The 14109-nt window shown below is 28.6% G+C and overlaps 1 protein-coding gene across 2 annotated transcripts in view; it reads left to right on the forward strand.

The window, feature by feature from the left end:
- The first annotated feature begins 128 nt into the window (after positions 1-128).
- Positions 129-14109, forward strand: part of eIF3j (eukaryotic translation initiation factor 3 subunit j) — a 29301-nt gene continuing 15320 nt past the window's right edge. Inside the window, exons 1-4 of one of the 2 annotated variants that reach the window (XM_075359908.1) lie at positions 129-256; positions 340-437; positions 7391-7525; positions 13692-13827. In XM_075359908.1, coding sequence (XP_075216023.1) covers positions 235-256; positions 340-437; positions 7391-7525; positions 13692-13827 — 391 coding nt within the window. In that variant the 5' untranslated portion in view covers positions 129-234. The remainder of the gene's footprint in view (positions 257-339; positions 438-7390; positions 7526-13691; positions 13828-14109) is intronic. The other variant, XM_075359909.1, reaches the window with a different exon arrangement.

Consider the following 14109-nt stretch of genomic DNA (forward strand, 5'->3'; position numbering starts at 1 on the left):
GACCGTTCTCATTTAGGTACAGCAAACTGATATTTTGTGTATTAAAAAAACGACTGTTCAAATTTTTAAGATGGGTTTTTCAAATTTTGAATCTTAAAGTAAACAACTCTTTGTTATTCATATTCGTAAATTGTTTGGTTGGCAAGAAATTTTCTAGTCACCATCGTGTACCATATAAAGAAGGCAATGTGGCAGCTGGTCATGGTGGATTAGTCTTCATCCATTCACGTGAACATGTCGGATGACGACAAGTGGGGTACGTTGATATAACTTTTTTAATTTTTTAATCTGATGTTATAAAAATAGAATAGTTTTTCATTATATCTATTTAAATTTCAGATAGTGTTAACTTTCGGACTGATTTGCAGTCTAAATCGGGTCCTATGGGTCTGATGTCTAATCAGTGGGATGGTGAAGATGAAGAGGAGGAGGTAAAAGTAAGTAACAATATGTTTACATTTCTTATAGTTAGTTTACGATTTCGTACGTTTTCTGTGATTTTGAGATGTAAGGTGTACGTTTGCGCTAGTTTTGAGATGCATAACTGTATTGAAAGTTATTTGTCAGGTTAATAGCAACAATATTGGCAATGCACTTTGCGCAGATTTAAGGTCAACGTAAATATTATAACCTAATAGTTTTGTCAACTTCCTGTTTGGCGCAATATTTATTCTAATACTTTGTTAATTATCACCAATTGGATAAATAATTTTTTTTCTTTTTACTTAACTACATACATGAATTGTTGAAAGTGAAAAACGTGTTTTCAGAGTTAACCGTTCTTATTGTTTAAAAATGCTGTTACAGTTTTGTGTTTCACTTCATTGAACATAATATTGGATTCAATTCAGAGATTCATGGATTAGTGTAATGTAGTGTCTGTATGATGAACTTATATGAAGAAAATTAAGCGTTTTATAAATTAAGTTTTTTTGTGCTGTTTAGTTAATACACATAAATCCGTGTTTGTTAACAGGCTTATAATTTGGCTAATAAAACAATACATTGAGTTATTTTGTAACTAACAGAAAACTGTTACATGTGTTAAATTAAACACATTTTAAGAACATGTTTAACTTGTAAGATAACACATATTTAAAGAAAAATGCTGAAAAACATCAACTTTGTCCTTTTTGTGTATACATGATTTCCAAGCTCTGGAAATCATATGTATTAAAACGGATTGTTATTTTTATCTGATCAAGTTTCATGTTGTTTTGGTTATTATTTTGGCAATGCAAACATTTAAAAAAATCACATTGCCATGTAAGAATTCAAATCAAACATAATTTTTAACACTAGTAAGCTGTGTTATTAGAGGAATTACAAGTTGATACCTGTTGTACATTTTTAAAAAGTAGTCAAAAAGAATGGGTGAAATTAATCGAACCAGAAATTTATTTTTTACAATATTTTGTCTGTCAAATGTTGTAGATGTGCTAATGTAGTCACTTCCCTCTTATTATTAGTAACTCCTTTTTACATGTACTAATCTTTTTTCCCCATCTCTGGTAATGTATTATTTTGTGACGCGAGCAGTTTTTAAGCAAAAAACAACCTTTTGTTGAAACTTGTTTTTCTGATTTTCCTTTTGTTTTTAAGCAATAAAATTACTTATAATGACCTGATTTTAACTTATCCTTTAATCAAAAAAATATAGGCTACAATGAAACATAAAAATCAGTTCAATTACATTTTACAACAAAATCAGTAGGAAAAAAATAGTAGTAAACTAATAGAGAGAAAAAATTCAAGATATACAAAACTCTTCTCTGTTAATATAAAAACCTTTAAAAAAACAGTAACATATTTACATAGCTATATTTATGTTTGACCTACTTTGTCCTTTATTCCCTAGTTTTGGTCTGTGATGTATTCCCTTTGTTCTACAGGCCAGAACAAAGGGAAACTGATGCTGTAACTGATTTTAGCTGTGGATGGACTCCATAGTCACAGCCTGGACACCAATAATGGGGTGTTCCAGGACCAGATTTTTAGTTAGGCCATAAACTAACTACACATTTGCGTTGTTGTTCCCCAGGTAGTGCCCAAGAGTATGTCAATTACTACTTTGTTATAATAAAGTACTGGGTGACACTGTAGTTTGTGTTATGTAGCATTATGTACCAAATTTTCAATTATTGAAATAAAAAACAATCTCTTTTTTCCATGGGCTTATCTGTGTTTTGCTTATAAAGGCCACAAGCATTCAACATAGTAATATCAAGAAGATTGGTAAAAACTTTGGTACTTACTTATTAATGCCACTGTAGCTACAGCTTTAGGTTATGTTGACTTCGTGTACTGACAAATCGTACGTATATCAAAATAACCTAACTAAATATAACCTACGCTCGCTAACCTTGGTATTTACGTATTAACGCCACCGCAGCTATAGCTTTATTAAAAGCAAAGTAGTCGATTGGATTTCGGTGGATTAACATTAATTGGATTTCGGTGCTATAACATTAAGGTTATATTATTAATAAGTTGTATATATTATGCATATTTAATGTTGATTATAAGAGGTTAGCGAGCCAAGCGAGCATAGGTTATTTTGATATACGTTAGGTTATTTATACGGTTATTTGTCAGTACACGAAGTCAACATAACCTAAAGCTGTAGCTGCAGTGGCGTTAATACGTAAGTACCAAAACCTTTTTTTCAAATACCTATAACTTTGTCTGGAGCATGATGAATGGTAAATTATTTTATCTGGTGAATTTACACCTCCAATGTTTAAATTGTAAACATTAATCATTACTGGTGTTATATTTTGTTTTCCACTCCTACTAGTAACAATTTTATCTTCTGCATGATTCCCAGTGGAAAGACCATACACTGGTTTTCTTCTTTTTTTTTTAAATAGCCACCAGAAGAATTTCATTTTTTCTCTTGTAACGTGTCTCTTGTTCTTTCATTTTTTTTTTATCAATAAGGGACCTAAGGGATATTTTTATATAGAAATTATCCATATATAAGTGATACCGATTCCTGAATAACTGACATTTTTCCATTAATTGCAACATAACCTGTTCAGCTACAGAATCATATCCATCTCCAAGGTAGTCTTTACCAGAATATAATTCAACATGCATTGCATATGATGTTAAACTCTCCCACACTTAAAATGTTTTTTATACCAAACCAGCAGTGGCGTTTGTTAACATATACTGAATGCATATGAACCAATTCTTCATTCCAATCATACTTTCATCTAATGAAATCTTTTGAGTGGGTTTATAAAATGTTTAAAAGCGCTATTTAATGTATCTAAATTAAGCCTAACCTTGTACCATGGGTCATATTGAGGGATTTTGCCTTAGTTGATTTTGTCATTCTTGGTTTTGCCTTAGTTGAATTCTAATAACATACCGCTACGCATTTCACATTTTTTAAGCTCATGGTATGAAAAAAATTAATCTGGTCCCAATAAGATGCTGTATTTTTTCTCTGTAATACCCATGTTCAAACAAAGTGCTACAATTTTTTTTTAGTTCAGTCACAGTAACTTTATTCCATTCTTTTAGCTTACAGTATTTAAGGTTTTTAATTTTTTCCTCGTTATCACTTAATATTTTTTCTGTGTATTTATTAGTTTCCCAGATTATATATATATTTCTACAGTTTATCATAAAACAAAAGACTAAAATAAAAATGAGGAGAATTTTTAAAATTGAAGCCTCTTTTGTGAAAATGTCAATTATCTCATTTTCATTTAAAAATTCCATTCTTAAAACTTGTAAAATTAACTAATTCAGTAAAACATACAAAGTATATCACTAAAAAAATAGAATAACCAAATAGAAACACACTTGAAGTAGACAATAACAACAGCATTTGATGGACATAACCAAACTTAGAAGGTTACAAAGAATAGGTTATAAAAGGGAAATTTGTTAGACAGAACTCTTGTATTTGCAAAAAATAACAAAAATGAAATGTAATCTATTGATATCAAGTTACTGCTAAACTGTATCAGGCATTCAAGGTACTATATAAAGGAGAAAACAAACCGTCTCACCTTGGGATGCTTGCTGATTTCACGACACGTTAAACATCTCGATCGCCAGAGAGTTAATTATAAATAATGGTTTCTGCACTAGCAGAACATCTGGCTTGAATACCCTCATTCAGTTGTCATGTCCATAAATTTTTCTAATATCTATCAATTAATTTTTTGTGAAGTAATGCCCATCAATGTAGCCTATGTTTTGTAAAATGTGAATATATTACAAACAGAAGTAGATTGAAAAGATCATTTTCTGAATAATAAAATTATTTTTATTAATTTATTATTTTTGCCATATACGTGAAACATTTAAAAAATATCTAGTATGTATTTTATATTAAAAAAGAAAAATGTTTTTTTTTAATGATTACAGTGATGTTAATGGTTAATTTAGACGTTTGCAATCTTAATCATATCATGTTCGAGCCATTGGCATTATCTTGCACCATTTTGTTCAGAATTAAATTTTCTACAAGTTTTGTTTAAACGTTTTATATGTTCAATACCCATTTAACAAAGTTTTTTTAAGTCAAAACATAAATATAAAAAAACTGGTTGCTTAACCCCCATTTACTGGCTTTCACCTCAGATTTCTCAAAAACGACTGCAGGGGCTGCAGTTTAATTTTATTCAATTTAGTTTAGAGCTATTTTATTAAATTTTTCAGGTCAAAAATCGTAATAAATTATCAGTTCTGCCCCTTAATTAACCTAAAACTCAGTATGAATTCATTTCATTGGGATAGCTGAAATCTGAAATGTTTCACTAGCTGTAACTCGCAAACGAAGCATTTTAGGGCATATGTTTGTATGAACTTTTTCGCATTATTTTCATGAGTAGGATAGGTTATGAAAGTCTTGGGAAAACTTTGTGCATACATTCTGTATAATTATATCAGATATCTTGTTTCTAAAACAGATTTCTTTTAAAATTAAAATGACATGTAACTAACTACATCTCGTTTTTTAATTTTTTTAATATAAAACAACAGATTTTTTTTTTTATATAAAAGATAAAATAAATAAACATTCCAAAACTACAGATAAATAAATATTCTCTCTTACTAGGTAATGAAGTAAAAAGATGTAATCTGCTGCTATTACAGATTAATTAGTCTGTAAACTTAGATATCATATTTAAATTTACTTTTACATGATATATGAATTATTCTCTGGGCCAGTTTTCTTTTCAAATTTCACTTGTGAATTAATTTAATTTCTCTTTTTTTAATATGGACTTTTTCCAAGTATAAGGCATTTAAAATTGTTACTATTGGTTTCTAATATTGACATGTTTTCTATATTTGAAGGTAGTAAATTGTATTTGTCATTTCAAGGGAAGTTTTTCAGGAATATTTACAAGCATCTAAATGCAATTAGTAAAATCTAATTTTGCTGATTGTATTATTAGGAATAAACACATTCAAAATTCTGAAAAAAAATGATGAAAATAATATTTTTAAACAAGTGAAATTTGAACAGTGCTAATTGGTGTAGAAATATAATTCATTTTATCTTTAATCGTTTAAAAAGTAATTCAGACACATGATACTTAAGTTTTGTCATCTTTCAACAAGTTATAATTCCATTAGAAAGGTCATTTTACTAAAATGACTGATACTTTTCACATTTGTCTACATTTTTTAATGTTGTTAATTGTTTTGTAAAGAGACACCTTTACTAATAGTAATTCTATAGAAGCATAATATTCTATTGAAGTTTATATAAAACGTATTTGCTGTTCATGAATAAATTTTTTTTACATTATATTTCAAGTAATTTATAGGTCTAAACAGCTAAACTTTTATCAAATATTTATTCTCTTTAAAGGATAATATAAATATGTGGTCATTATAATTACATCAATAGTGATATTAGTAATGTTTTGTTTGATAATGACTATGCTCAAACCTTTGTTTCTGTTTGCTGATAATAAGCTCAAAGGCCAAAGGAAGAAACGTAAATAATTATTGGGCTGAAAAATAATAAATACTGTTAGGATTGGCATAAAAAATTCAATAATTTTAAAAACAAATTATATATATGTAAGAAGAGAGAAAGACAGATTGTTAATGTTCCCTTTGGCTGAATATTTTAATAAAAAAAATTTACATTATCAAGTAAGTAACAGTGTACTATAATTTCAGTCAATTACACCACACATTTATAAATATAATTTTCTAACATAAAATTGTTTAATTTAAATTCAAGAAGAAAACGTTCAATTGAATTTAACTCCTTAAGTTATTCTTGAAATACATTAAATCTGTTATTTTGTAATTAATTTTTGCTTTTTATTCCTGGATACCCCGTTACCAAATTTCAGGTTTCTGTGTAATATGTAAGGTTATAAAGTAGCATTTCAAAATAATTTGGTTTCAAGGTGTTAGAAAAACAACCTGGTATATTAACATAGAAGTATAAATTTACTTGATTAATTTCATTGAGAAGAAATGCATTTTTATTAAAAAATGACCCTTTTATTTTATAATTAATTGACCATTAATAATAGAATCGCTTGTATATTTTATATACTGCAGCAAATTTTGGCTGGAGAGCCTCGTTCTCTTGGTTACTGTCCCAATCACCATGCCTTGCTCACAACAGCATTAATAGTGACAAAGATTTTTAAAAAAAACAATTCAACTTTTAAGAATTTTCCCAACAACATTTTTAATTACATTTTCACAGTTTAATTTTCATTCTTTACCTTGTTCTTAACTAGCTACTCAGAGTTTTAGTCTGTCTGTGAACAGAGTAAATGATAAAAGAAATCATTTCTTTGAAAGGTATATAATATTAATCTAAAAATTTGAATATCATTACATATTTTGTTTTTAAGACGTATCTTAAGTTAATGTAGCTATTCAGCTACAGTTATATCAGGTTACAGCAAATCACTGCATAGATGATGGCAGTAGTTGATTGGAAAACAATGGAAAGAAGTTTTGAAAGACTTTTCCCACTTGATTTATATAATAGTATGTGAAACAGAACAGTGTTTCAATAATTTTGGCAGTAGTTGCTTAGAAGTTAATCATTTATTTATTATTGCATAAGTGTAAAAAAAGCTGGAGCTGATAATATTAAGCAGTTTTCTTCAATTTTTTTCTAATTTTGCCTGTTGCTCCTATTTTTCTGTTTTTTTTTCTTAGTTTTAGTGGATTGTTGTTTAAATACAATTATTAGTATTATGTTGTATAAAAAGTCTGTAGTATAATATGTTACACAATATGAATTCTTTGTTGGACAACATTTTGTTAACATTACAGATTTTTTTTTAATATTAGTATAAGTACTCTTTATTTTTGTATTTTGAATCCATGGAAGTATTTTTGTTATCTTCTGTTGTCTCTTTCTGTACTTTTACTTTCATAGGACAGTTGGGATGATCCTGAAGAAGAAGAAAAGGATGAAAAGAAAGAAAAAGAAAATGATGAAGAAAATCAGACTATAAAAGCTATCCAAGTAAAAAAACCGAAGAAATTGTTATCAAAAATAGAAGAAAAAGAGGTATAATGCATTTTAAGAGTGTACATATAGATGTACTTTGTCTTATTTTGACACTTTTTTGTAATGGTTTTAGTCTTATAATAATTTTAGTAATATTTTCATTACTATTGCAGTAAGAATTTTATTTCTTTTTACCCAAATAATAATAAAGTTCTAAAATATATGTTCTCAGCTATGGAATTTTCAAAATTCTTTATGTTAACAGTTCTCAATTCTCAATGTCTTAGTATTCTTAGTAGTTTGTTCTTTTTCAAGTAGTAAATCGAAAGTCATTCTCTGAAGCATGCTTTGAAGTTGCCTGATGTATACAAGTTTATTACAAATTAGTTTGCTAAGCTCCCACTGTACTGTGTATCAGTGATGTAGGAAAAAGTTCAGATTTCGCCTATTGCAGCTGAGCAGCTGCTTCTGTAATTTTTATTTTATTATTTAACTGTTCATAATGTTCCTCCTTTTTGTATGAATTTATGAAAATGTATATTTATTACAATTATTTGCTGTAAAATATTTAGCCGATTGTTGATCATTACTGTTTACATAATATTGATCAAGAATTTTGTGGAAATTGGATCAGTGACAGGGAAATATCCTTCAGGTTGTCTGAGGACTTTATCAATATTAACACTTATTGGGTTAGTGAAAAGGAAACATCAGGTTGTATTCAAAAATCTGTGTTAAACATTTGATACATATGAGCTGAATGAGGTTTAAAGCTGGATTCTCTTATCAAGCCTTACAAGATTCAACTTAATTAAGAACTGAAGGGATGTTGTTACTTTGCACAATTTAATTTCATTAACAAGATGCTAGGTACTTTCGGACAGTATTGGTTTAGCTCATTTTCACATAAGTCTCACAATAAACAAGATTTGTGTTTTTGGGGCTTGCATATCCTCAATCAAAGCATCAATACAAGTAACATAACCCAAAGGCCTGAGCTAAATATCTGCTTATTAAACCATTCGGCCCTATATATATTCTTTTAAATGTTTCTCGACAGTGAATAAGGCACACTATCTTTATATGTTGTAATAGAACTGTAGGAGTGTCAGTGGATAAGCTCAGATAAGTAGTTCCAGCAAGATGGAGCCACATTTCTTACAAAAAAATGAGACCAGATAGATGGTTCCATAATGCTACATGTTTATAGTAACAGTAATTGTAGAAAATTCCTTTTGATTAGAATTAAATATTTAGGGGTTATGATGTAATGAAGTATCAAAAGTTACATTAAAACTATATTAGAAAAATGAAGGATATAAGTATTTTCCAAAAAAAATTATCTAAAGGAGCATTTAGTGGCTGCGTAGACAAAGTGGACGTTAACCAAATGACAATAATTATGTAATTAAATCTATCTGTGCATCAGTTATAGCAGATTATATATATATATACTTTTTTTGGTGTGAAATTATAATTTTGTTACGAATTAATAACATTTTTGTGTAAAATTATAAGATTTTATTTTCTGTTACATTTTAAAAGGATTCTAGGAAATATATTGTTAATAGCTAAATAATAGTTTTTTTTTGTGGAGGGAGGTGGAAATGCATTTACGTACAGAGTGTCGGGCTCTGTACTGTGGTATTGGATAATACCACTGATGGTATTATCCAATCACTATCAGCAGACTACCAACTAAAACCATCCCCCTTTCTATCAGGACTTGACCTGGAACCGTTTAACACATTACTTTCGATCGTGTCCTCCTATACTAGCCTGATTAGGTGCTACCTAATTTTCAGGACTATCCAGGTCAACCTCTTTGGCCCTGAGAATGTTGCTGACGAATGTTGCTGCTCAGGTCATGGAGCATCATCGTAACCACGTTGTGAGGGCTCAGTGCTCCGAGATCCACCTCTATTGTCCCTCAGTCTGCCGCCTACCAAACATATTTGAAAAAGGTGTGCTCAGTGTCTTCCAATACACTGGGGCAATAGAGGCAGTCTGGGGACAGTGCTTTCCCTATGACATGGAGGTAAGCACGGAAGAGTACCCTGACCCATTAAAAAGTGGGTCATGTAGTACTCCACCTCTCCATGCCGTCGCTCTGTAAATAATAATAATGAAATTATACATGTAAAGTGTACTGTTGCCTCTTTTTCACTCTAAATATCTATAAAGAATGAAAGGAATGTATCCCTTTCTAATGCTATTGTTAGAACACTGTCCAAAGATAGGTAAGTTAGCTGATTTATTCCACATCAGTGTTTTTAAACCTTGGGGTTGGGAAATTAGCCTACAACTTTACGAGAAAAGGAATAATGAAATCATTTTATGTGAAAAAATATCATTTATTATAAACATACATTGTATTATACATACATTATATTATATTATAAACATACATTTATAAGTACATATAAAGAAAATAAATTAATGTGGTTGCGTTTGTTTTTCACCAAATGTGGATCTATGTTAGAAACATACAAAAGAAAATTGTTTTCTACTGATGAAAGACAATTCCTACATTTAGTTTTTATAGCACAACCATAGATGAAAAATCCTTTTCACAGAGGTAAAATGTGGTGAAAGGAATTAATATTTTCAATGCTTCTTTGACTTAAATTTCCATAATCACTTTGATTGGCAAACTAAACTTATCTAAAACTCCAATGTGAATTAGTAACATTTTACTGGCAGACATTTGATGAACTGGTCATGAATTGTGTGAATATTAACTTAGCAGCTGTAACAACACTTTCACCAAATGGATTCTGTACCCATCTCTTTGAGTAATCATTTTTATCTTCTATGAAATATTGCATTTGAATTTTTAGTTCATGTAAATGAATCTTCATGCTATTCAAGCTGTGGTGAATAATAATGTCTTCTTCATTCAAATTTGTCTTATATAATCGGAATGTGGCGCTCTCACTGTGAATATTATGCAAGCAGATCAAATTACAAGGAGCACTTACACATTAAGTTGGAACCTGTAAATTGCTCATGTTTGTTCATTTCAAACATGCATGTTTATACTCATTGCTACCAACATAGCTAAATAGTTTTAACTATGTTTTGTTGGGGTTGGGGGGGTTTGTGAAATATTCATTACATAATTTTTTTTTTTTTACTTGATATAAAAAGATTGAGAAACCTGCTGTATTTAATTGATTGTCCCATAAATTTACAAAACTGAAATTTTGTATTTGAAATCACTGAAATATTATTAGATCAAGAACCAGCTACTTAAATCCTATCAAGTTTTCAGAAATTAAAAATCATTCATACACAATTAAATACATATAAACCAGGTGTTCCACCAGAAAAAAAAACTATTTTGGGAGGGAATTCCAGAGCTAAAAAGTCATTTAAACACTTATCCACAAATGCTTTATTTTCAAGATACAGCTGCCAATTTCACCCTGAGTTTTGCTCCATGGGTAAATGTAGTTTTTTATTATAGTAAAAATTGTGTATTTTTATGTTGAAATTATTTTTTTTAATGTTTCATAATCTTTTTTTTTTTAGAAAAATTATAAAAATCAAAATCCAAAACAATTTTTTTTCGGGTTTAGTCGAAAATGGCAGGCCACGTTTGGAATATGTAAAACAAATTGTTAGGGATGTAGGATGTGGAGGGTATACTGAAATGAAACGACTAGCACTAGATAGGGAATCTTGGAGAGCTGCATCAAACCAGTCAAATGACTGAAGACAAAAAAAAGTGAAAATAATTTTTTTTTTAAATGCCAATCAGTAAATAAAATTTGTGACAGATCTTATTAAGAATTTAATTCTGAAAAAAAAATTAAATAAAAACATCTACATCATCAAACATGAAAATCAATAAAACAATACTAATTTGACTTTAATTAAAAACAAAACATGACAGAAATTTTTGTCATTTTTTTTTATAAACAAACAAAAAATAGAAGGAAAATACCCTTTCTTAATGGAACACACCATGTGTAGGTATGTAAAACTTGGCTTAAACATGTTTGTCTAACACTGCTTACAGTAGTAATATAGGACCAATTATGATGTTCTACATACAAATTAAGTAATTCAAAAGAAAAATACCTAATGTAATGCATTGTTAAAAGGAAGTAGTTTTCAAACATTTTCAGGATGTTTTAAATGCACATTCACTCAAAATTCATCAAACAGGAATTTTTTAATTTTTGTATATATGCAGGTGTGCATGGAATGGAAAATTTTCTTATGTAGCTATTAGATGACATATTAGATATGCTGTTATGATAGGTCATAGGATAAATCTCAAAGGATAATTACATTTATTTAAAGCATAAATTAATATTCCATTTCAAAATATACAGTTCCTTAAGTAGTTACTATATATATCGAAATATTGTGCCTTATCCCATTTTTTTAACGTACTGTTATGACCACTAATAAATGTAAAACACCAACAGCATTCTTATTCATGTTAAACAGTAACATATTGATGTGAAATTGTTTATGATACTTGTGGTATTTTAGAATAATGAAGTAATAGATATGACATTTACTTTTTAAAAGTACTAAGATTTCTAGATTGTAAAATAGTATTGTAAAATGACCTAGTTTGTAATTTATATGCCCAAATATCTGCAAGAAGGTTTTTTTTAAATATATATAATTACAGTTAGTGAAACTCATGATTTTTGGATTGATTAAAGCACTTGTTTCTTGAAAATTAAGTTTGGATTCACATACACCACGTTGACTTACGTAGATTACTACTTTAAGTGTTTTACTTATTTTAAACATTTTAATTATGCAATTAGAAAAATATTTTAAAAAGCTCAATCTTCATAAATATGTATTTTTATTGGAAAATAACTTTCAATTTTTTTAGACTTTAGCAACACAGTCTTATGAAAACTGTAGGTACATTCTGTATAAATAATCAAAATTAATCTAATTTTTTTGCATTAAGTGAAAAAATAAAGTATTTAGATGTATTCATCAACTGTGATATTTTCACGCAAGACTTGAGGGTTAATTATGTGGTATTCACACTAATGTAATTTGATTGTGAAGTTTTTGGCCCTTCAAATTGTGTACTTCATTCTGTTACAACTGGTTATGTTGTATTTACTCATTGTTTGCTAAAACATGAATTTGTTTTGCTTTTGAGCTGGTTTTATGTTTAGGATTATCATTAGACACAAAAGTTTTTAATTAATTATGAGCACCTATTTTGGTGATCGTAAGGGTTTACAGAAAAAATCTTAACTAAAAAACTATTGGTCCTGGAAGAATGAAACAAAAAGCAATTTAATCATATCGTTTCAAGTAAAAGATTGGTCCAGTATTTTATTTTCCTATCTCTACTTTCTATGAGAAAATTACCAATAAAGTTGAACATGAAGAACTGAAATTTCATGTTTGGTAATTTTTTTCAAGAGGCAGAGATGGCATATACAGTTTGAATTATTTTTTTATATGTAGGTATATGTTAGTAATTTTACCATAAGTAATGTTAATGGTGATATACTTACCCCTAAATTTTTATGAATCATTGTGAATCTTTGAAAACTAATTTAAAAAAAAAAATTCAAATTTTGGCTTCAAATAATTCTGATCGGACTGGTGATAAAAATCTGAAATTTGCACAACTTGCAGTGTTTTGGTAGATGTTAATGAAAAATAAAAAAAGTTTCTTGTGTATTGTACTAATAAAAAAGTTATAACCTCTCAAAAATCATAAATGTGGTAAAACTACTAACATATACCTATATATAAAAAAATAATTCAAACTGTGTATGCCATCCCTGACCCTTGAATAAAATTACAAAAGTGAAATTTTGCTGTTTTTCATGTTTAACTTTATTGGCAATTTTCTTATAGAAAGTAGAGAGATAGGTAAATAAACAACTAGATCAATTTTCTTTTACCTTGAGAAAATATGAATAAATTTCTTTTAGTTTTTTAGTTTTGATTTTTTCTGTAAACTCCTTACGATCACAAAAATAGGTGTGCACACCATAACAAAAGTGGCTGCCACAGGTAAACTGCTTAAATAAAGAACTTAAAAAAAATAGTGTTAAGGTCCTGAAACATGTAGGAAATAAGTGGGTAAGTTTCAATTTTTTTTTAATTTGTCAAGCAATCGGCTTATGTTTCTTTGAGACACTTCAAATGGATTGACCCTTTTAAATATTAAATTGATATTAAATTTTTATTTTAAATAGTTTAAGGTGGTTTTTTCTTCCAGAGAAAACTGGAGGAGTTATTAGAGAAGAAATTACGAGAAAGAGAGCAAATGACACCTGAAGAAATCCACGCAGAAAAAATGAGGCAACAGAAATTGCAAGAAGAGGCTGATTTAGAAGTTACTAAGCATTTATTAGGTTAATATTTGCAAAAATTTAATTTCTTAATGTAGAGATTTTTTACAGTAAAGGCTTATAATTGATTTGAATTAAGACAATTTCACATAAATACTCCTTTGGTTTTTTTAATATATATATATATATGTAAAGGTCAGTCTGTTGAAAAGAGTTTTTATGAAATGATTGTTAATTGTAAATGTTTCATTGCTTTCTTTGTTTTAATTTCCTTGATAATAAAGGTTTGAGGTGAGACCGACACATTCAGTTAGATGAAAAATATAATCGGTTATTGACATGAAA

Source organism: Lycorma delicatula, chromosome 3 (genome assembly GCF_047948215.1).
Source record: "Lycorma delicatula isolate Av1 chromosome 3, ASM4794821v1, whole genome shotgun sequence".
Classification (NCBI taxonomy): Eukaryota; Metazoa; Arthropoda; class Insecta; order Hemiptera; family Fulgoridae; genus Lycorma; species Lycorma delicatula.